Source organism: Aegilops tauschii, chromosome 3 (assembly GCF_002575655.3).
Source record: "Aegilops tauschii subsp. strangulata cultivar AL8/78 chromosome 3, Aet v6.0, whole genome shotgun sequence".
In the NCBI taxonomy this organism is placed as follows: domain Eukaryota; kingdom Viridiplantae; phylum Streptophyta; class Magnoliopsida; order Poales; family Poaceae; genus Aegilops; species Aegilops tauschii.
The window spans coordinates 283,735,324-283,760,546 of NC_053037.3; the positions used below are offsets into that span (position 1 = coordinate 283,735,324).

The window sequence follows — 25,223 nt, forward strand, 5'->3', positions numbered from 1 at the left end:
CATATTCTTCCTTGGAATCAATTTCCTTCCCAATGAATGCGCGAGCTCTGCTGGAACTGCTTTTCTTGCGCGATGAAGATTTTGATGAAGACTTTGAGGATTTCTTATTTTTGTCATCAGAGTCATCATCTCTGCTCGTCTTCTTCTAAGAGCCCTTTTGCCAGAGAGGACAATCAACGATGTAGTGGTCTGGCTTCTTGCATTTATGGCAAGTTCTCTTGTTGTAGTCTCGAGCAGACGCTTCTCCAATGTTCTTCCAGTCATACTTTGAAGACTTCCCAAAGGGATTCTTCTTGGAAAACTTCTGGAACTTCCTCACAAGCATTGCCAGTTCTCTGTCAATTTCTTCAGGACCGTCAGAACTGCAATCAGATTCTTCTTCTTCAGATGAAGAAATTGCCTTGGCTTTTGCTTTTGCCTTCAGAGGGCGGGGTCGTCCATAGTTGGGACCATACATATCTCTCTTCTCAGCTTGCTCAAATTCATGAGTATTGAGCCTCTTAAGAATATTAGCCGGATCAAGTGACATGTAATTAGGATGCTCTTGAATCATCAGGGCTAATGTGTCAAAGGAACTGTCAAGGGACCTCGTCAACTTCTTAACCACCTCATGATCTGTGATGTCACCAGCACCAAGAGCCTGAAGCTCATTGGAGATATCAGTGAGGCGGTCGAAGGTTTGATGGACATTTTCATTGTCGAGCCTCTTGAAGCGGTTGAAGAGATTACGAGGAATATGAACTCTTGAGTCGCGTTTAGTGGAAACTCCTTCATTGACCATGGAAAGCCTATCCCAGATAAGCTTTGAAGTTTCCAGGGCACTCACTCTACCATACTGGCCTTTGTTCAGATGTCCACATATGATATTCTTTGTTTGAGAGTCGAGTTGCTTGAATCTCTTCACATCAGTGGCGTTGATGCTAGGAGTAATAGTAGGTACACCATTCTCGATGACGAACCAGAGATCGTTGTCAATAGCCTCAAGATGCATGTGCATCTTGTTATTCCAGTAGGGATAGTCCGTGCCATCAAAGATAGGGCACACAGCGGATACCTTGATCATACCTGCGGTTGACATAACTAAAACTCCAGGTGGTTAAACCAAAATCACACAGAACAAGGGAGTGCCTTACTCTGATACCAATTGAAAGTGCAGGTTTACTCATAGAGCAGGGGTGAATGGGAGATTTTTAGAAATTCGTCAAACTCTGATGAATTTGACAAAGATCGGAGTGAAGAAATAGAAATGCTAGGGGAACTAAGTTGTCACAGAAACAGAAGGCATGCATACGGGATACATACAAGTGAAAGAACATGTAATCATACAAGCATTCAAGCATGAGGAAGATGAACTGAAGAAATGAAAAACAGCATGGTGAAAGTCTTCAGTTCAAATTCTTCAGAAGATAGATCACAAATTCTTCAGCAGCGGAATAACTTAAAGGTAAAGATGTGAGGAATTTGAAACTAGGTAGGCTCGGTGAAGACACACCAATTTGGTAGACCAGTTCCCATTGTTGTATCAATTGTACGTCCGGTTGAGGCGGCTGAGTTGAACTCCGAAGACACTAAGTATTCATCATATTCCTCTTGAGCAAAGGTCATAGCAGGCCTCGCCCAATCACTCGTGGTAAGTCTTCAAGGTAGACTTCCAGGACCTTCACAGACTTGTTCACCGGCACACCACTATTACTCTTGGGTGCTCAAAACATGACGCCTAACCATCTGGAAGAATGACAGTCTTCAAAGGTAATAGGCGTCGAATCACACAGATCAATCTCTTCAGTGATGCTCAATCACTTTGGCTCTGGTTGAGTTTTTCATCACTTGGGTTTCTCTCAAAGTCGTTAGACAAAGGGTTGCTCTCAAATGACAAGTGTCAAGTTCTCTCTAGAGCAGCCAACCAACAAAGTGGTTGTAGGGAGTGGCTATTTATAGCCAAGGGAAACTGCTACCTCTTGAGCACTGCGTTGGTTTTCCCTTGAAGAGGAAAGGGTGATGCAGTAAAGTAGCGTAAGTATTTCCCTCAGTTTTTGAGAACCAAGGTATCAATCCAGTAGGAGATCACGCATGAGTCCCTCACACCAACACAAACAAATAAGAACCTCGCACCAACGCGATAAAGGGGTTGTCAATCCCTCAACAGTCACTTACGAGAGTGAGATCTGATAGATATGATAAGATAATATTTTTGGTATTTTTATGATAAAGAGAAATAAAGATGCAAAGTAAAATAAAAGCCAATAAAAATAACTAAGTGTTGGAAGATTAATATGATGGAAAATAGACCCGGGGGCCATAGGTTTCAGTAGTGGCTTCTCTCAAGAGCATAAGTATTACGGTGGGTAAACGAATTACTGTCGAGCAATTGATATGATTGAGCATAGTTATGAGAATATCTAGGTATGATCATGTATATAGGCATCACGTCCACCACAAGTAGACCGAAACGATTCTGCATCTACTACTATTACTCCACACATCGACCGCTATCCAGCATGCATCTAGAGTATTAAGTTCATAAGAACAGAGTAATGCTTTAAGTAAGATGACATGATGTAGAGGGATAAACTCATGCAATATGATATAAACCCCATCTTTTTATCCTCGATGGCAACAATACAATACATGTCGTTTTTCTTTCTGTCACTGGGATCGAGCACCGCAAGATTGAACCCAAAGCTAAGCACTTCTCCCATTGCAAGAAAGATCAATCTAGTAGGCTAAACCAAACTGATAATTCGAAGAGACTTGCAAAGATAACCAATCATACATAAAATAATTCAGAGGAGATCCAAATATTGTTCATAGATAATCTTGATCATAAACCCACAATTCATCGGATCTCGACAAACACATCGCAAAAGAAGATTACATCGAATAGATCTCCAAGAAGATCGAGGAGAACTTTGTATTGAGATCCAAAGAGAGAGAAGAAGCCATCTAGCTAATAACTATGGACCCGAAGGTCTGAGGTAAACTACTCACACATCATCGGAGAGGCTATGGTGTTGATGTAGAAGCCCTCCGTGATCAATGCCCCCTCCGGCGGAGCGCCGGAAAAGGCCCCAAGATGGGATCTCACGGGTACAGAAGGTTGCGGCAGTGGAAATAGGTTTTTGGCTCCGTATCTGATAGTTTGGGGGTACGTAGGTATATATAGGAGGAAGAAGTACGTCGGTGGAGCAACATGGGCCCCACGTGGGTGGAGGGCACGCCGGGGGGGGTAGGCGCGCCCCCCTGCCTCGTGCTCTCCTCGTTGATTGCTTTGCGTGGACTCCAAGTCCTCTGGATCACATTTGTTCCGAAAATCACATCCCCAAAGGTTTCATTCCGTTTGGACTCTGTTTGATATTCTTTTTCTGCGAAACACTGAAATAGGCAAAAAACAGCAATTCGGGATGGGCCTCTGGTTAATAGGTTAGTCCCAAAAATAATATAAAAGTGTATAATAAAGCCCATTAAACATCCAAAACAGAATATAATATAGCATGGAACAATAAAAAACTATAGATACGTTGGAGACGTATCAAGCATCCCCAAGCTTAATTCCTGCTCGTCCTCGAGTAGGTAAATGATTAAAACAGAATTTTTGATGTGGAATGCTACTTAGCATAATTTTCAATGTAATTCTCTTAATTTGTGGTATGAATATTCAGATCCAAAAGATTCAAGATAAAAGTTTAATATTGACATAAAAATAATAATACTTCAAGCATACTAACTAAGCAATTATGTCTTCTCAAAATAACATGGCCAAAGCAAGTTATCCCTACAAAATCATATAGTCTGGCTATGCTCTATCTTCACCACACAAAGTATTTAAATCATGCACAACCCCGATGATAAGCCAAGCAATTGTTTCATACTTTTGGTGTTCTCAAACTTTTTCAATCTTCACGCAATACATGAGCGTGAGCCATGGACATAGCACTATATGTGGAATAGAATGGTGGTTGCGGAGAAGACAAAAAGGAGAAGATAGTCTCACATCAACTAGGCGTATCAACAGGCTATAGAGATGCCCATCAATAAATATCAATGTGAGTGAGCAGGGATCGCCATGCAACGGATGCACTAGAGCTATAAGTATATGAAAGCTCAACAAAAGAAACTAAGTGGGTGTGCATCCAACTCGCTTGCTCACGAAGACCTAGGGCATTTTGAGGAAGCCCATCATTGGAATATACAAGCCAAGTTCTATAATGAAAAATTCCCACTAGTATTTGAAAGTGATATCATAGGAGACTCTCTATCATGAAGATCATGGTGCTACTTTGAAGCACAAGTGTGGTAAAAGGATAGTAACATTGTCCCTTCTCTCTTTTCCCTCATTTTTTTATTTGGGCCTTTTCTATTTTTTATTTTATTTTTCGTCCGGAGTCTCATACCGACTTGTGGGGGAATCATAGTCTCCATCATCCTTTCCTCACTTGGGACAATGCTCTAATAACGATGACCATCACACTTTTATTTACTTACAACTCAAGAATTACAACTCAATACTTAGAACAAAATATGACTCTATGTGAATGCCTCCGGCGGTGTACCGGGATATGCAATGGATCAAGAGTGACATGTATGAAAGAATTATGAACGGTGGCTTTGCCACAAATACGATGTCAACTACATGATCATGCAAAGCAATATGACAATGATGGAGCGTGTCATAGTAAACGGAACGGTGGTAAGTTGCATGGCAATATATCTCGGAATGGCTATGGAAATGCCATGATAGGTAGGTATGGTGGCTGTTTCGAGGAAGGTATATGGTGGGTGTATGATACCGACGAAAAGTGCGCGGTATTAGACAGGCTAGCAATGGTGGAAGGATGAAAAGTGCGTATAATCCATGGACTCAACATTAGTCATAAAGAACTCATATACTTATTGCAAAAATCTACAAGTTATCAAAGCAAAGTATTACGCGCATGCTCCTAGGGGATAGATTGGTAGGAAAAGACCATGGCTCGTCCTCGACCGCCACTCATAAGGAAGACAATCAATAAATAAATCATGCTCCGACTTCATCACATAACGGTTCACCATACGTGCATGCTACGGGAATCGCAAACTTTAACACAAGTATTCCTCAAATCCACAACTACTCAACTAGCATGGCTCTAATATCACCATCTTCATATCCAAAACAATTATCAAGCATCAAACTTCTCATAGTATTCAACACACTCATAAGATTTTTTTTACTAATCTTGGATGCCTATCACTTTAGGACTAATTTCTCAATTTAAGCAAATTACCATGCTGTTTTGTAGGACTCTCAAAATAATATAAGTGAAGCATGAGAGAACAATAGTTTCTATAAAACAAATCCACCACCGTGCTCTAAAAGATATAAGTGAAGCACTAGAGCAAAAACTATATAGCTCAAAAGATATAAGTGAAGCACATAGAGTATTCTAATAAATTCCGAATCATGTGTATCTCTCTCAAAAGGTGTGTGCAGCAAGGATGATTGTGGTAAACTAAAAAGCAAAGACTCAAATCATACAAGACGCTCCAAGCAAAACACATATCATGTGGTGAATAAAAATATAGCTCCAGGTAAAGTTACCGATGGACGAAGACGAAAGAGGGGATGCCTTCCGGGGCATCCCCAAGCTTTGGCTTTTTGGTGTCCTTAGATTATCTTGGGGTGCCATGGGAATCCCCAAGCTTAGGCTCTTGCCACTCCTTGTTCCATAATCCATCAAACCTTTTACCCAAAACTTGAAAACTTCACAACACAAAACTTAGCAGAAAATCTCGTGAGCTCCGTTAGCGAAAGAAAACAAAACACCAATTCAAGGTACTGTAATGAACTCATTCTTTATTTATATGGGTGTTAAACCTACTGTATTCCAACTTATCTATGGTTTATAAACTATTTTATTAGCCATAGATTCATCAAAATAAGCAAACAACACACGAAAAATAGAATCTGTCAAAAACAGAACAGTCTGTAGTAATCTGTAACTACGCAAACTTCTGGAACTCAAAAAAATCTACCAAAATAGGACGACCTAGACAATGTGTTTATTGATCTACTGCAATTGGAATCAATACTTTATCACGTTCTGGTGATTTTTAACAATTGTTTTCGTGAACAGAAAGTTTCTGGAATTTTCAGCAAGATCAAATAACTATCATCCAAGAAGATCCTATAGGTTTAACTTGGCACAAACACTAATTAAAACATAAAAACAAATCTAACCAGAGGCTAGATCAAATATTTATTCCTAAACAGAAGCAAAAAGCAAAAAAACTAAAATAAAATTGGGTTGCCTCCCAACAAGCGCTATCATTTAACGCCCCTAGCTAGGCATTGAGATTTCGATGATGCTCACACAAAAGATAGTAATTGAAACACAAAGAGAGCATCATAAAACATGTGAAAACCACATCTAAGTCTAACATACTTCCTATGCATAGGCATCTTATAGGCAAACAAATTATCAAGGCAAACAAAAACTAGCATATGCAAGGAAGCGGAAAGAAACAATAGCAATCTCAACATAACGAGAGGTAATTTAGTAACATTAAAATAACCATATTTTCCTCTCTCATAATAATTACATGTGGGATCATATTCAAATTCAACAATATAACTATCACATAACATATTCTCAACACGATCCACATGCATGCGAAGTTGACACTCTTCCAAAATAGTGGGATTAACATTAGCTAAAGTCATGACCTCTCCAAACCCACTTTTATCAAAAATTTCATAAGATTGAACATTCTCCAAATATGTGGGATCTAAAGTTGACACTCTTCCAAACCCACTTTCAATAATATTGCAAACACTATTATCAATCTCATATTCATCATGGGGCTTAAATAAATTTTCAAGATCATAAGAAGAATCACCCCAATCATAATCATTGCAACAAGTAGTAGACATAGCAAAACTAGCATCCCCAAGCTTAGGGTTTTGCATATTATTAGCACAATTGACATCAAGAGAATTTATAGTAAAATCATTGCAATCATGCTTTTTATTCAAATATCTATCGTGAATCGCTTCATAAAGTACTTCATCACAATTTTCAGATTCACGAATTTCAAGCAAAACCTCATAAAGATAATCTAGTGCACTCAATTCACTAGCAATAGGTTCATCATAATTGGATCTCTTAAAGAGATTAGCAAGTGGATGAGGATCCATAAAATTTTAGCAAGCGAAGATGCAAGCAAAAAGAAGGTACATGGTAACACAAGCAAACAAAAGATCAAACGGAAGAAGGGTGAATAAAATGGCAAAGGTGAAGTGGGGGAGAGGAAAACGAGAGGCAAATGGCAAATAATGTAATGCGAGGGATAAGAGTTTGTGATGGGTACTTGGTATGTCTTGACTTGTGCGTAGACTCCCTGGCAACGGCGCCAGAAATCCTTCTTGCTACCTCTTGAGCACTGCGTTGGTTTTCCCTTGAAAAGGAAAGGGTGATGCAGTAAAGTAGCGTAAGTATTTCCCTCAGTTTTTGAGAACCAAGGTATCAATCCAGTAGGAGATCACGCACGAGTCCCTCACACCTACACAAACAAATAAGAACCTCGCAACCAACGCGATAAAGGGGTTGTCAATCCCTCAACGGTCACTTACGAGAGTGAGATCTGATAGATATGATAAGATAATATTTTTGGTATTTTTATGATAAAGAGAAATAAAGATGCAAAGTAAAATAAAAGGCAATAAAAATAACTAAGTGTTGGAAGATTAATATGATGGAAAATAGACCCGGGGGCCATAGGTTTCACTAGTGGCTTCTCTCAAGAGCATAAGTATTACGGTGGGTAAACGAATTACTGTCGAGCAATTGATAGAATTGAGCATAGTTATGAGAATATCTAGGTATGATCATGTATATAGGCATCACGTCCACCACAAGTAGACCGAAACGATTCTGCATCTACTACTATTACTCCACACATCGACCGCTATCCAGCATGCATCTAGAGTATTAAGTTCATAAGAACAGAGTAATGCTTTAAGTAAGATGACATGATGTAGAGGGACAAACTCATGCAATATGATATAAACCCCATCTTTTTATCCTCGATGGCAACAATACAATACGTGTCGTTTCCCTTTCTGTCACTGGGATCGAGCACCACAAGATTGAACCCAAAGCTAAGCACTTCACCCATTGCAAGAAAGATCAATCTAGTAGGCCAAACCAAACTGATAATTCGAAGAGACTTGCAAAGATAACCAATCATACATAAAAGAATTCAGAAGAGATTCAAATATTTTTCATAGATAATCTTGATCATAAACCCACAATTCATCGGATCTCGACAAACACACCGCAAAATAAGATTACATCGAATAGATCTCCAAGAAGATCGAGGAGAACTTTGTATTGAGATCCAAAGAGAGAGAAGAGGCCATCTAGCTAATAACTATGGGGCCGAAGGTCTGAGGTAAACTACTCACACATCATCGGAGAGGCTATGTTGTTGATGTAGAAGCCCTCCATGATCAATGCCCCCTCCGGCGGAGCGCCGGAAAAGGCCCCAAGATGGGATCTCACGGGTACAGAAGGTTGCGGCGGTGGAAATAGGTTTTTGGCTCCGTATCTGATAGTTTGGGGGGTACGTAAGTATATATAGGAGGAAGAAGTACGTCGGTGGAGCAACGTGGGCCCCACGAGGGTGGAGGGCGCGCCTGGGGGGGTAGGCACGCCCCCCTGCCTCGTGCTCTCCTCGTTGATTGCTTTGCGTGGACTCCAAGTCCTCTGAATCACGTTTGTTCCGAAAATCACGTTCCCGAAGGTTTCATTCTGTTTGGACTCTGTTTGATATTCTTTTTCTGCGAAACACTGAAATAGGCAAAAAAACAGCAATTCGGCTGGGCCTCCGGTTAATGGGTTAGTCCCAAAATAATACAAAAGTGTATAATAAAGCCCATTAAACATCCAAAACAGAATATAATATAGCATGGAACAATCAAAAATTATAGATACGTTGGAGACGTATCAGCAACCCGACATGAAATGTCATAAATGCCCCTTCGGACATGACCGTTGTCAAGATAAGGACCCACTCGACAGTTGGCAAGCGGCGCATCAACGGTCGTAAAATTGAACTGTCAATATCGACGGGGCACTCAATTTCCTTACGATAGGCAGATCCCACTAGCGAAATGCTAACTCCTCAGCCTGACCAAATTTTACAGCCACCAGATGAACTGCTTCACCCTTGATAGCAAATTCGTCAGCTGGTTTCCAAAGGCTTCACTTGAAGCGGTAAGAGTGTGTATAGGTTTGAGCATCACATTGGAAATATAAAATATGTTTCACCTAGAACCCCTTTAATAGTACGGGTTTTCTTGTGACTCAAATAAGAAGAAAGAAACTATGAAAACAAAGTCTTCAAGCTTCAAAATCTTCACATCAATTTCTTCAAATGCCGTCCCAATTTCTTCACTTGAAGCAATACATTTTTAGGGGTCATCTTTCGTCGGTTAAACCAAATCTTCAGGGACTATAGCTCCTGTGTATACTCACAAACACATCAATCCCTTAACCTATTTGTCTTCAATACTCCAAAACCACTATGGGGGCACTTGATGCACCTAGAGTCTTCATGCCACGAGTTGTCATCGCCGTCGGCCTCTTCATCTTGGTTGTCATGGCCAATGTCGTCGTCCTCTTCATCTTGGTCGCGACCGTCTTGGCTTTGGGTCTCGTTGGGATCGAAGGCTGGGCCTTGGCCTTGGCCCTCGGGGTGGAAGGCTTGGCCGCATCCCTCGAAGATGACGTTCTCCATGAAATCGTTGAAGTCGGGGTCATCATGCGCCAGCGTTGGGCAGGGCATTCCATCGAACAGGTTGCGGGCGTCAGGATGGTTGGCCATAGGTCTCGCCCATGGATGGTTCCTTTGCATCCCCGCGGCTGACCTGCCGGCGCTACCGGACCCAGGCGTGACGTTGAGGTCAATGCCGACCGCGGGGGAAGTGGTGGCTAGCGCGATCACGCCGATGTCCGTCGACGTGGAGAACCGGGTCGCGCCATGCTCATACCCCGAATGAACACCGACCGTCTATGGTGTTGTGAAGGAGCTTTTCGACTGGCCTTGTGGAGGGCGAACGACCGACGAGCATGTGCTCGCCGCGACCATGTCGGCGACGGAAAGAACGCCTGGCGCGGGTTGGCACAACCCTAGCATGAGGAGGGCATGTGTCGTCGCTGTCTGCGTGGCCTTAGCGACGAGGGCCTCGTTGTCCTCAATGGTGGCCTTGTGTTGCGCGGTGGCGGCCTCGAGGGCGTACTCGGCAGTGGCTTTCCCAGTCCGCCTGAGCGGCCTTCGGGCTCTCCACTTAGTCGATTCTCGATCGAGTCGCTAGAGCTCCGCTGGCATGATCTCCTCCCTCGGCTTCTTCTTCTTCGTCGTCGTGGGACGGGTGGAGGTGGCAGCTGGGACGGCGGCGGCGGCAGGTTGCTGCGGGGCGTCGGCCATGGAGCGGGAAGAGGCGAGGGAGGGCGTGAGGGCTTTTGGAAAGAAGGAGGAAATGGAAGCGTTGTGTCCCCGATGGGCGGGCCAGGGAAGAATAAGGGCGCGCGTCCCGCTCGTCCGTGTCCTGTCCATGTCAATACAAACACGGCCTAAATTTAAATCGGAAATATATTGACGGCGGACTGACGTCCATTTGCTCTCGCGAGCCATGATTTGTATCCAGTACGTCCAATGCGGCCCGGACAAAATGGGTCGTGCATTGAAGTTGGCCTTAGCCCTCCCCTCCTAGGAAGGGTCATAGATGCTTTGCATTCCAAACTGAAACAGTTCGCCGGAACTCTGCATAGATTTCAGGCCGGAGAACGGACGGCGATGACTACGAGGAGATGGTGGACGCGGCGCGACGGCAGCGACGACGCCGACGATCTCGTCCCCATGGACACCCAAGGCATGTACCATCGTGTGCGCACCTCCTTTCTTCCCACCCTTGTGCTTGGATTCCAGCCACCCGCGATTTCCTGAACCCCTTTCGCATTTGTTGTCGTCCTCGTGATCTGCGCGCAGAGCAGGAGGAGCTGGTCCGTTCCCTGGAGCAGAAGCAGGTGCACCAAAGCCGCCGTTGGAGGGTACGTATCGCCGCCAATTACCGACCCGTTCGACTTAGGGTTTGGAGGTCTTGCCATGGGGAATGGTTCTATTCAGTTTGATTTGGTTCTCACACTAGGCCGTTGCTTCTTGATTGGCAGCACGTCTTTGCGGGATTCCTCCTGAGCTACACGGTCTTCCTCGTCTACTCCAGCTTCCACCATGCCTGGTCTCCCTGGGAGCTGGTTAGTTGCTTGAGGCTATTATCTTAATTCTTTACATGGTGTTCACTTTTTATCAGTGATGATTTCATCCAATGTTCAATGCCACTTTCAACTGGTGTAGAGCTTAGCATTGGCATTTGGCAGTATACGTCATAAGTCAGTTTTGTGTGGATTGGGGTTTGGTCGCAGCTACTAGTTGGATTTTGTCCATTGAAATAACGGACTTTTCTTTAATAGCACATGTATTAGTGCTCTGTAATGTTATCTACACTCTGAAAACATTCACTAGTACACCAGTGCTTAACCATCATAATCCCTGAAATCATGGTGTATGTTGCATGTATTGGTGAATTTATTTTGGAACGATCATGTCTTTATGCATTGTTGTCTGACTCATTCTGCGCAAATGAACAGCGATACCATGCTTACTTTATGGAAGATTTGCCTTCGCCGATGGTCATCGTTGCAGGTAACAGTGGTTACTGAATATTTACAGCTGGTAGCATAAACAAGTCATCGTTGCAAGGCATTGTTCTGCATACAACATTCACAACAGCTTACACAGTGTCTGCATGTTACATTATTCAACCTTTAAACACTGAGAGTTCATACTCACTCAAGGTAATAACATTGCATCTTACTTTTGTGAAAGCGACTGAATTATATATGTCCTATATCAGGTCCCTGCATCACCAGGGGCTTCGCTTGTTATTGCCACCAATCTACAGTTAACACCCCTCAAATGTTTCTTTACTTTTCCATTGAGGTTTTAGTAAGCTCATTTTTTTAATCTGAAAACCTTAGTACAGTTGCTGTACGGTAATTTTCATTTATATCAAAAATATGTGCAAAGCTAAAAACAGCAAAAAAAGTTCATGAAAGTTTCCAGCTCTAGGGAAATCCATATGTAACAATTGGTCTAAATCAAATGTGACTCTATCCGATGACTGAAACCTTCCTTGTACTTGCTCTTGACTCTTATCTGTACAAGTTGCAAGTCATATCTGATTAAAAACCTCCAAGACTGAATTGATGGGTTTGGGGAGTTGAATATCTTGGAGTTTCTCTGCATCCAAATGTGCCAGCACCCCATAATAGGAATATCCATTGCAAACATGGCAGGGAGAGAGTTTGAGGTGAGCATCAGTTCATCTAAAACACAAATCCCTCTTCTTCTGTCATTGGTAGTGTAAGCTCCTTTTAAGTAAAAGGATGATATCAGGAAAGACCGCATCTGGTGCGCCTGGCAGTACCGTTATGATTAATTCATTCATGTAGGCTTATTTGCTGCTCCCTCTGATCCGTATTAATTTTGTACTAAAGTTGTATTAAAGCAGCGACAATTAATTTGAATCGGAGGGACTGAGGGAGTAGTATTTTATTCCAAAACATCTGGAACAAAATATGTTACTAAAGCTGGCCAGGCTGGTCGTAATGGGGAGTATCATATATTAGTATCATGCATATGGTACTGCCTCCCTAATGCATAGTACCATACATTATTATCATATAGTACTTTATTTAATGACATGCATGACACATACTAGCATAGCATTTATTATGATACGGTATCATGATATGATACTCAACCGTCTCTTTTTTCATTTAATTATGTGTCACCTCATCAAAATTGCCTAGTCGGCATGCATGATACTAGCTATGACACTCCCATTACGACCAACCTCATAGTGGGAGTAATTAGCTAGTAATATAGCGCATCCCAAGGTAAGTTTGCTTATGTGTCAAGTAGTTAATGAGGTGTTTGTGGTAACATTAATATGTTACCGTAACATAACACACCCCAAGACAAAATGAGTCTACATCTAAATAAATGAAAGTTTGCATGATACCACACATATGTTACTCTCTGCTATGACCAGCCTAATGTACACACAAGTAATTTAACCTCTCTTCGTTTCAATGATGTATGATTGTGAGTAATGCAGATTGGATAGCTGCCCTTGCATGCTTATTCGCAGTTAAGGGGCTACTACAAGCATCCAACTCCTCCAAGAAGTGGATGTGGTATTCATTCTATGTTGGCATGGCGGTTGCCATCTTCTGGACATACTACCTCTTGAAGTATGTTATCCTACAAACAATTCGTATATCCTTGTTATGTCAGAACGTAGCATATCAGGCTAATGCTGCTCCAGCCATGATCGATACTGACCAACAGCACATAGAGCTTATTATTCAGTCATATGTTTGTTTCTTCTCCCCTGCAGGTTACCAAGGATCCGATGGGATGTAGTGTGGCTCCCGCTTGGCCCTTTGATGTATGTTTACTTTCTCCTCCTTTGACCTGCTTTTCTGCGGAGAATTCACGAGTGATAACATTCTCGCCTGTTACATGTCTTGTTTGGCAGTGCTTCTGCATTGAGCATCTATGTGGACCATACGCTAATGAAGTCGATGCAAGATATCAGCACCTTGAGGGGCTACATGTACAACTTCAAGTCCCTGTGATGCTAAGCATACTTCTCGTCTGGGTCTTGCACTTGGCTGCACTGTGTACATGGGATACCCCATCATTCGTTTCTACTTGCGACCTCTCGTTCTCGACTTCAGAACGTCGAGTCAAAATTAGTATAACAGTCTAGTTTCCCCGCAAAAAATAAAAAAAATAGTATACTAGTATAGTTGCGTCAGCCTTGCGTATGAATTATCTCTGATTGCCTCACAGTAAGGAAAACTGATACGAATCATCTACTTTTCAATGGCTGCTTGTTGATCACTCTTACCTAACTTAGACCAACTCCAATGGGCGACCCCAAACGGACGCCCGTTTTGTCTGAATTTTGTCCGTTTGGGTCGGGCAAATGGGCGGCGTCCGGCTGTTTTCTTGCAGTGCGTCCAACGTGGCCAGTGCGTCCAACGCGGCCGACGCATATGGTCTGCCACGGCCGACCAGTGGTCAAATGTAGACACTTTTTGAACTGAACATTGCACATTGCAAATAGTTTGACACAAATAAATTAAATATTGCAAATAGTTTCACATTTGAATAAAAGCGCAATCAAATAGTTTAACAGCCCAATCGAAATTGTCTTGAATGCATGGAAAGACAACGAACTAATATATCTACTGGTTGTCAATGTGATTTCACATGTGCTTAGTGTGCTCAACCAAGATGTTTTGGAGTTGGAAATGAGTATGCCAATCACGGATTTCATAATGGAATTGGGTGAACTCTTCAAACATTGTCGGTTCTTGGTGCTCAGGCATAACATTTTCGCCCTGATATTCAAACCCTTGGCCGTAGCCGTAGATGTAGTCATCACGCTCATCCTCAATGATCATGTTGTGTATGATTACACAAATAGTCATCACCTCCAAAAGCTACTCGCTGCTCCATGTCAGTGCAGGGTGTCAAACGATACCCTATCGATATTGAAGCACACCAAAAGCACGCTCCACATCCTTCCTAGTAGTCTCTTGGTGCTGGGCAAATCTCTGTCTCTTCTCTTCATATTGTCTTCACAAGCGTTGACCACTAAGGATAAATACCGCCAGTTAGGTAGTATCCCTTGTTGTAATGGTGGCCATTGATCTCATATTCGACCTCTGGGTAGTCGCCTTCTGAAAGCCTTGCGAACACTGGAGAACGCTGAAGTACATTGATGTCGTTGTAAGAACCAGCCATGCCGAAGAAAGAGTGTCATATCTAAAGATCTTGTGAAGCCATGGCTTCTAGTATGACAGTTCAACCTATGCCCCTTGTACTGTCCCTGCCAAGCAAATGGATAGTTCTTCCACTTTCAATGCATACAATCTATGCTCCCAAGCATTCCCGGAAAGCATTTATCTGCATTAGTCGCCGACAACTGGGTTGCATCTGCGGCATTTGGCTCTCTCAGGTACTCGGGGCCAAACACTGCCACCACGGCCTTGCAAAAATTGTACATTGATTTGAGACATGTGGACTCACTCATACGTACGCCCTTATCCGCAAGATCACCTGGAATTCCATATGCTAGCATACGAATAGCCGCAATGCATTTCTGATAAGAGGAGAAGCCAACCTTGCCAAAGGCATTCCCCTTGCACTGAAAGTATGGGTCATATGCTACCACTCCCTCCCAAATATGATTAAACACATGTCTCGCCATCGCGTCATCGGCGGCGGAATAGATGCAGTTTGAAGAGCAGGAAATCCTCAAAGTAATCGACATAGAGCAAGGTGTGACTGCTCTCCCTATTGCGGTTCAAGGCCAGAGCATGACCCGAGATTGATCCCCTGAACCGAGGCCGCTGCCTAGAAATGTGGTCATTGACGACCAACTCAACCACCACAATCTCTTTGTCATTCGACGACGAATCGTCTGGCGAACAAATGAAATTGTTGAAAAAGAACTCGTTCCCACTATCCATGGTACCTTGCAAGCAAAGTGTCGAACACCTTGTGGACGTGGTGGACATGAGGTCGGTGAAGAGCACCTCGTACTCCCCACACAGGTAGCAAGCATGTAGAAGTGTTGACAGCCGATGGCAGGCGGCCTTGTAGTGCCAAGCGGAAGGGGTTGGCATCGATGGGCATCGCCGGTGGCTGTAGATTCCCTGGTACCAGAGGCAGCGACAAAAGCCACAAATGCCGGTAAATACAAGGCCCGGGAGGCAATGGCGGGGAGGGGTGGTCAGGGTTTGGGCGGCCGGGCTGGACAACGAGGAGGCGTACGGAAAATGGGTGGCGGCGGCTATGGCGGGGGCCCGGGGGACACTAGTGAAAAAATAGCTAGCCACAACTTTCGTTGGTGGCACGCCATTTTCAATCACCCCAGCACTTTTTTTTTCCAAATAGTGCTGGCATTGACTTATTTGATACGACATTACTAGGGACATGGTGGTGGTGTTGGAAAATAGTTGAACGTCACATGTATATAGGACTGACAATTTATACAAGACGTAATATAGTGCTGGCATGTTATAACATGGAACACTAGCACTATTATGTTTAGTTGTGGCATGTCTTGCCGTGTCAGCACTATATGACGTGGGGTCTAATGTTTGGAATTACTTTTATTTATAGTCATTATTCTTAATTAATTAACATGGAACGATAACATTATTATTTTGTCAATGTGAACATTCTTATATTATATTTTGAGACTTCAATTTTTTTTCCTTTTTAATTTTAGGTAGTGATCATTTTTACACTATATTGTAGTTTACTTTTATTAAATTTATATTATTTTAAATGGAAATACTGATATTTAAAAAATATATTTAGTATTTTAATTGTTTTTTATTAAATTAAAAATATGGTTTTGAATATTTAGTATTTTTATTAAAGTACTATTATTATTTGAATCTTTTATTTATTTTAGTAAAGTACAAATATTGTATTGCTTTTATTAAAGTAAAAAAATTATTTGTTTTTGCTAAATTTGCTTTCTTTGCGTATTGGGCAAAGCCCAGGAATTCTTAGGAGGCAGTGGGGGTCAAAACCAAGGGCAATGGCCCCCTCGCCTCACCTTGTTCTCTCTCTCTCTCTCTCCATTGCCGATCCCTCTCTCTGTTCCTCTCTCGATCCCCTTTCTCTCGCCTCTCGTTGCCCTCAGATTTCGGCGGGTTCCGGTGGTTAGGTAACAGGTAAATCTCTCTCTCTCTCTTCCCTATCTCTAGAACCATTTGATTTGATTTCGTTTGATTTGCATCACTAGGGTTTTGGAAGTGGTGGCGAAAACGACAGACTGCTAGGGTTCACCCCCCACGGCATTGACTACAAACCGTCGGCTAGTTCATCCCCTCCACAGCATTGACTACAAACCATCGGTGACTAGGGTTTTAGTTTGGCAGTGCAAGATAATTTGACTAGGTATAGAAAAGTAGGAGTTTGTTAGAAACTACAATGTGAAGTGAGTACGTCAAATGAATAGAAAATACAATGTGTTTTTGTGTGTAGAAACTACAGTGCGTTTGTACGGCAGTGCAAGATAACTTGAATAGATGGATAATATACATGTGTTGAAACTACCATATGATAATTTGTGCTTGCTCTAGTCATTTTGATACACATGTTGATACTGCCATGAGTTCATCCCCTCCGGATTTGATTTGCATGTCTAGGGTTTCATTTTGGCAGTGAAGTGAGTAGGCCAATTGAATTTGACTGGGTAGGAAAAATTAGGAGTTTGAATAGGAACAACAATGTGTTTCTATGTGCGCCAAAATGTAAGCAGTGCCAAATCACACTCTAGGTTTACGTTTATTCCATCGTAAAGATCACACTGAAGGAAATATGCCCTAGAGGCAATAATAAAGTTGTTATCTATATTTCCTTATATCATGATAAATTTTTATTATTCATACTAGAATTGTATTAACCGGAAACTTAGTACATGTGTGAATACATAGACAAAACAAAGTGTCCCTAGTATGCCTCTACTTGACTAGCTCGTTAATCAAAGATGGTTAAGTTTCCTGACCATAGACATGTGTTGTCATTTGATGAACAGGATCACATCATTAGAGAATGATGTGATGGACAAGAACCATCTGTTAGCTTAGCATAATGATCGTTAAGTTTTATTGCTATTGCTTTCTCATGACTTATACATATTCCTCTGACTATGAAATTATGCAACTCCTGAATATCGGAGGAACACCTTGTGTGCTATCAAATGTCACAACGTAACTGGGTGATTATAAAGGTGCTCTACAGGTGTCTCCGAAGGAGTTTGTTGGGTTGGCATAGATCAATATTAGGATTTGTCACTCCGAGTATCGGAGAGGTATCTCTGGGCCCTCTCGGTAATGCACATCACTATAAGCCTTGCAAGCAATGTGAATAATAAGTTAGTTGCGGGATGATGCATTACGGAACGAGTAAAGAGACTTGCCGGTAACGAGATTGAACTAGGTATGATGATACCGACGACTGAATCTCGGGCAAGTAACATACCAATGACAAAGGGAATAACGTATGTTGTCATTACGGTTTGATCGATAAAGATCTTCGTAAAATATGTAGGAACCAATATGAGCATCCAGCTTCCGCTATTGGTTATTGACCGGAGATGTGTCTCGGTCATGTCTACATAGTTCTCGAACCCGTAGGGTCCGCACGTTTAACGTTCGATGATGATTTGTATTATGAGTTGTGTGTTTTGGTGACCGAAGTTTGTTCGGAGTCCCGGATGAGATCACGGATGTGACGAGGAGTCTTGAAATGGTCGAGAGGTAAAGATTGATATATTGGACGATGATATTCGGACACTAGAATGGTTTTGGAATGGTTCGGATATATTTCGGAGTACCCAGGGGTTACAGAAACCCCCCGGGGAATTGTTGGGCCTACATGGGCCATAGGGGAGAGGGGAGGAAGCCCACAAGGGGTGGCCATGCCCCCCTTCCATGGGGAGTCCGAATTGGACTAGGGGAGGGGGCGCGCCCCCTTTCCTTCTCCTGTTCCCTCTCCTCCCCCCTTTTCCCCCTCCGTGAGAAGGAAAAAAGTGGGGGGGGGGCGAATACTACTAGGAGTAGAGTCCTAGTAGGGCTCCCCCCATGGCGCGCCTCCTTGGTGGCCGGCCTCCTCCTCCCCTCATTTATATATGGGGGCAGGGGGCACCCCAAAGCACAACAATTGTTCTCTTAGCCGTGTGCGGTGCCCCCCTCCATAGTTTACTCCTCTGGTCATAGCGTCGTATTGCTTAGGCGAAGCCCTGCGCGGATCACATCGCCATCACCGTCACCACGCCATCGTGCTGATGAAACTCTCCCTCGACCCTCTGTTGGATCAAGAGTTCGAGGAACGTCATCGAGTTAAACGTGTGCTGAACTCGGAGGTGCCGTACGTTCGGTACTAGATCGGTTCGATCATGAAGACGTTCGACTACATCAACCGCGTTAACCTAACGCTTCCGCTTTTGGTCTACGAGGGTACGTGGACACACTCTCCCCCTCTCGTTGCTATGCATCTCGTAGATAGATCTTGCGTGAACATAGGATTTTTTTTTGAAATTACATGCTACATTCCCCAATAGCGGCATCCGAGCCAGGTCTATGCGTAGATAATATGCATGAGTAGAACACAAAGAGTTGTGGGCAATAATAGCCATACTGCTTACCACCAACGTCTTATTTTGATTCGACGGTATTGTTGGATGAAGCGGCCCGGACCAACCTTACATGACCACATTCATGAGACCGGTTCCACCGATAGACATGCAACTTGTTTTGCATAAAGGTGGCTGGCGGGTCTCTGTTTCTCCAACTTTAGTTGAATCGAATTTGACTACGACCGGTCCTTGTTGAAGGTTAAAAAAGCACACTTGACGAAAAATCTTTGTGTTTTTGATGCGTAGGTAAGAACGGTTCTTGCTAGAAGCCCGTAGCAGCCACGTAAAACTTGCAACAACAAGGTAGAGGACGTCTAACTTGTTTTTGCAGGGCATGTTGTGATATGATATGGTCAAGACATGATGTGATATAAGTTATTGTATGAGATGATCATGTTTTGTAAAAGCTATCGGCAACTGGCAAGAGCCTTATGGTTGTCGCTTTATTGTATGAAATGCAATCGCCATGTAATTGCTTTACTTTATCACTATGCGGCAGCGATAGTTGTAGAAGCAATAGTTGGCAAGATGACAACGACGCTACGATGGAGATCAAGGTGTCAAGCCAGTGACGATGAGATCATAACGGTGCTTTGGAGATGGAGATCAAAGGCACAAGATGATGATGGCCCTACCATGTCACATATTTTGATTGCATGTGATGTTTATCTTTTATGCATCTTATTTTGCTTAGTACGGTGGTAGCATTATAAGATGATCCCTCACTAAATTTCAAGGTATAAGTGTTCTCCCTAAGTATGCACCGTTGCTACAGTTCGTCTTGCTGAGACACCACGTGATGATCGGGTGTGATAAGGTCTACGTTCACATACAACGGGTGTAAGACAGCTTTGCACGTGCAGAATACTTGGGTTAAACTTGACGAGCCTAGCATATGTAGATATGGTTTCGGAATACTGAGACTGAAAGGTCAAACGTGAATCATATAGTAGATATGATCAACATAGAGATGTTCACCATTGAAAACTACTCCATCTCACGGGATGATCGGACATGGTTTAGTTGATATGGATCACGTGATCATTTAGATGACTAGAGGGATGTCTATCTAAGTGGGAGTTCTTAAGTAATATGATTAATTGAACTTAAATTTATCATGAACTTAGTCCTGATAGTTTTTTGCATATCTATGTTGTTGTAGATCAATGGCCCGTGCTATCGTTCCCTTGATTTTTAATGCGTTCCTAGAGAAAGCTAAGTTGAAAGATGATGGTAGCAACTACACGGACTGGGTCCGTAACTTGAGGATTATCCTCATTGCTGCACAGAAGAATTACGTCCTCGAAGCACCGCTTGGTGCAAGGCCCGCTGCAGGAGCAACTCCGGACGTTATGAACGTCTGGCAAACTAAAGCTGATGACTACTCGATAGTTCAGTGTGCCATGCTTTACGGTTTTGAATCGGGACTTCAAAGACGTTTTGAACGTCATGGAGCATATGATATGTTCCAAGAGTTGAAGTTAATATTTCAAGAAAATCCCCAAGTTGAGAGATATGAAGTCTCCAACAAGTTCTATAGCTGCAAGATGGAGGAGAACAGTTCTGTCAGTGAACACATACTCAGAATGTCTGGGTACCATAACCACTTGATTCAGCTAGGAGTTAATCTCCCGGATGATAGTGTCATTGACAGAGTTCTTCAATCACTGCCACCAAGCTATAAAGGCTTCGTGATGAACTATAATATGCAAGGGATGGAAAAGACAATTCCCGAGCTCTTCGCAATGCTAAAGGCTGCGGAGGTAGAAATCAAGAAGGAGCATCAAGTGTTGATGGTTAACAAGACCACTAGTTTCAAGAAAAAGGGTAAAGGGAAGAAGGGGAACTTCAAGAAGAATAGCAAGCAAGTTGCTGCTCCCGGGAAGAAGCCCAAGTCTGGACCTAAGCCTGAAACTGAGTGCTTCTACTGCAAAGGGATTGGTCACTGGAAGCGGAACTGCCCCAAGTATTTGGCGGATAAGAAGGATGGCAATGTGAAAGGTATATTTGATATACATGTTATTGATGTGTACCTTACTAATGCTCGTAGTAGCGCCTGAGTATTTGATACTGGTTCTTTTGCTCATATTTGCAACTCGAAACAGGGGCTACAGATTAAACAAAGATTGGCTAAGGACGAGGTGACGATGCGCGTCGGAAATGGTTCCAAGGTCGATGTGATCGCCGTCGGCACGCTACCTCTACATCTACCTTCGGGACTAGTTTTAGACCTGAATAATTGTTATTTGGTACCAGTGTTGAGCTTGAATATTATATCTGGATCTTGTTTGATGCAAGACGGTTATTCATTTAAATCAGAGAATAATGGTTGTTCTATTTATATGAGTAATATCTTTTATGGTCATGCACCCTTGATGAGTGGTCTATTTTTGTTGAATCTCGATCGTAGTGATACAGATATTCATAATATTGAAGCCAAAAGATGCAAAGTTAATAATGATAGTGCAACTTGTTTATGGCACTGTCGTTTAGGTCATATTGGTGTAAAGCGCATGAAGAAACTCCATGTTGATGGGCTTTTGGAATCACTTGATGCTTGCGAACCATGCCTCATGGGCAAGATGACTAAGACTTCGTCCTCCGGAACAATGGAGCGAGCCACTGACTTATTGGAAATAATACATACTAATGTATGTGGTCCGATGAGTGTTGAGGCTCGCGGCGGGTATCGTTATTTTCTGACCTTCACAGATGATTTGAGCAGATATGGGTATATCTACTTAATAAAACATAAGTCTGAAACATTTGAAAAGTTCAAAGAATTTTAGAGTGAAGTGGAAGATCATCGTAACAAGAAAAGAAAATTTCTACGGTCTGATCGCGGAGGCGAATATTTGAGTTACGAGTTTGGTCTTCATTTGAAACAATGTGGAATAGTTTCGCAACTCACGCCACCTAGAACACCACAGCGTAATGGTGTGTCCGAACGTCGTAACCGTACTTTATTGGATATGGTGCGATCTATGATGTCTCTTACCGATTTACAACTATCGTTTTGGGGTTATGCTTTAGAGACGGCTGCATTCACGTTAAATAGGGCACCATCTATGTCGGGGAAAACGACACCTATGGGATCACAGGGAATCCCTACTACGGTTGGCGGGGCACGGGGCTGTGCAAAGAGCGGGTATAGAAGATCAACACGGGGGAATTTTATCCAGGTTCGGGCCGCAAACGATGTGTAATACCCTAGTCCTGCTTTGGTGTATATTTGGTGTTCTTGAGCTCTTGAACTAGCTACGGTGCATGCCTAGCCCAAAAAGTATGAATCCTTCCTCAGTACGCCTCGGGCCTCCTTTTATATGTCAAAGGGGTCGCCACAGTGGCACACAGGAGGTGGAAAGTATGTACAGTGTACAAGTCTATCGCCTGGCACCGTAGGACAAATACATTTAATGTGCTACCGACGTGCCCTCTTGCTTTATCGGGGACGGCAAAGAAGCTCATCCCATCCATCGCCGCCTCGCCTTGCTTCGACGCGCGTCCGAGCTGACGAGGCATGCAGCGCCACGCTGGCTGGCTGGCTGCTGAGCTGGTGCGGTGGCAGGGTCTTCACGAAGATCTGCATGCCACCACGCAGGTGCTTGGCTAGTTGGCCTAGAATTTGCATGCTGCCACGTAGGTGCGCGCCTAGTTGACAGGCTGGCTGCCATGTCGGAACGGGTGAGGGGCAATGAAACCTTGGTAGGTGCGGGCCTGGGTGTGGCCCCGCAGATGTCCCTGGCAAGGGTCTTGCCGGGGTCTTGTGAGCGTCCCCGGCAAGGATCTTGCCGGGGTCTCGTGGGCATCCCCGGCAAGGGTTTTGCCGGGGGCTTTAGTCTTCTGGTTCTCATCTAGTCTTGCAGGCCTCTGGTCTTCACAAAGATCTGCATGCCACCATGCAGGCGCCTCCCGAGCCTTGGTTCCAAATGTTGTCAATGGTGTCGGAACTCTTGGGCTCAAGGGTGGTGGCCTTGCTGGTGTTGGGCAAGTTGCCCCGGCAAGGCTCTTGCTGGGGCTATGCAGGCCGCCCCGGCAAGGGTGTTTCCGGGGGAGACCCATCTTGCTCCTTTGTTCTTCATGCCTCTGGCTTGAGTGCTGCCCTGGTAGTCTTGTATCTTGCTTCCTCTGCCCTGCCAAGCGTGGCCGCAGGTGTGGCTACAACTGCCTGTGCACAAGTAAAGGGGTACAGAAGGCCCCTACTTTTGTACACCGACAGGAGCCCCCGGGCCTGGGCCAAACATAAGTGCGACGCGTTTGTTGGGCCAGGCCCAGAACGGTGCGCGGGCACGTGTGGCAGAGTTTTAACCGCGGTAATCCCTTCGCCAGTTGCGCTTCCCCCACGACCCGCATTGAGTGCATGACGTGTGGGTCGTGCGTGGGGCGGTTGCTGCACGCTTGCGTCACATAGTGGTAAATAGTAAAGAGGCGGCCCGCATCTTCCCCATAAAAAAGGAAAAACCGCAGGGGCACTGCTCATTTACCCTCTGTGCCTTTTCCAATCTTGGAAACCGCCGTTCCCCTCTCTTCTCTAGGCGCAAGTCGACGCTCTCGCCCCCACTTGCCGCTGCCGCGCCCACATTGCCTTCGATCCCTCACTCCCTCTCAACCGCCATGGTGCCCAAGTCGAGCAAGGGCAAGGGAGCGGCCAAGGACGCCGGGGGGAAGGAGGCGCCGGAGAGCGAGCTGGTGGAGACGTGGACGCAATGCGCCCTCTTCCCCTCGACGGTCGATGCGCTCACCCTCAGGGACATGTTCAGGCCCCTATGGGGAAGGGAGACATCGAGGCACCCTGCCACGCGCATCATCCCCGCCGCCTTTGCCGAGGCCGGTCCAAACCGGTACGCCTTCTTCGTTGATTATTTCTCCTGCGGGCTCTGCCCCCCTTTCTCTGATTTCTTCAACGACATCATGCACACCTACGGCTTCCATCTCCTCAACCTTACGCCGAACGCCGTGGCGTGCATGGCCTTCTTCGCCCATCTTCACGAGTGCTTTGCCGGAGTGCTCCCCAGCACGGCGCTCTTGCGCCACTACTTCTATCCTCGCATCCAGCCAGGGAGTGCCATCTCTGGCTGCATCACCTGGATTCCAAGGACCCAGGGCAGGGGCACGTATCTGGAGGGTGCCCAGAAGGAGAGGTGGGATGAGTGGCGGGGCCAGTGGTGCTGGATCGAGGAGGCAGATCCGCAGGAGTTCTGCCGGGTCCGCCGAGCGCCGCCGGTCCGCAGGAAGGACTGGGGCGATGTCGACGCCAACGACGAGAAGCTCACGGTCGCCACCACCAGGATCCATCGCCTCACTTCGGCCGGGCTCACCCTCGAGATGATTGGGGCAGACTTCATCCGCCGCCGGATTGCCCCATTGCACAACAAGGGGAGGCCGGCCAGGGACTTCAGGAACGCAGCCGACGTCATGAGGCTCCGCCCTGGCTTGAAGCACAATTTCACGATGCTGCAGCATGCCCATCTTTGCCAGAGGCTCTTCCAGCTCAAGGTCGACGAGGCCGGCGGGGTCGAGAGGACCGGCAAGGCCATGAAGGCCAGCAAGGCCGTCAGGGCCGATGGGTCTTTGTTTGGGTTGCCAGCGGGAGTGGCCCTGTTGAGCAACAACTCTTGCCAGACCGCCATCATCGCCATGATGCCGGACTTCAACGCGCACGGCCTCGATCCAAGCTGGGCCGAGCCGGAAGCGGAGCGGGTGCAGGCCTTCTTCGACAACATGTCGGAGAGGTATGTTTGTGATGAGCCACTGTTCGTCCACGACACCACTCGGGAGGAGCTGGCATACATTGCCGCAAGGGCGGAGGAGGCGGCACTCGCCAAGGAGGTCGACAGCGTCGGCACCATGGAGGATGAGGCCGACACGGCCGCAGAGATTAAAGAGCTCGCCG

General features: G+C 44.7%; 1 protein-coding gene across 1 annotated transcript; it reads left to right on the forward strand.

Moving 5' to 3' along the window:
• Positions 1-10,704: 10,704 nt before the first annotated feature.
• On the forward strand, positions 10,705-13,990 carry LOC109783608 (uncharacterized). Its single transcript, XM_020296426.4, has 7 exons — positions 10,705-10,909; positions 11,026-11,087; positions 11,208-11,291; positions 11,685-11,739; positions 13,217-13,352; positions 13,499-13,549; positions 13,640-13,990. Exons 1-7 carry the CDS (start codon positions 10,834-10,836, stop codon positions 13,737-13,739), a joined length of 564 nt encoding a protein of 187 aa, XP_020152015.3. The 5' UTR covers positions 10,705-10,833; the 3' UTR covers positions 13,740-13,990.
• The last annotated feature ends 11,233 nt before the right edge of the window (positions 13,991-25,223 follow it).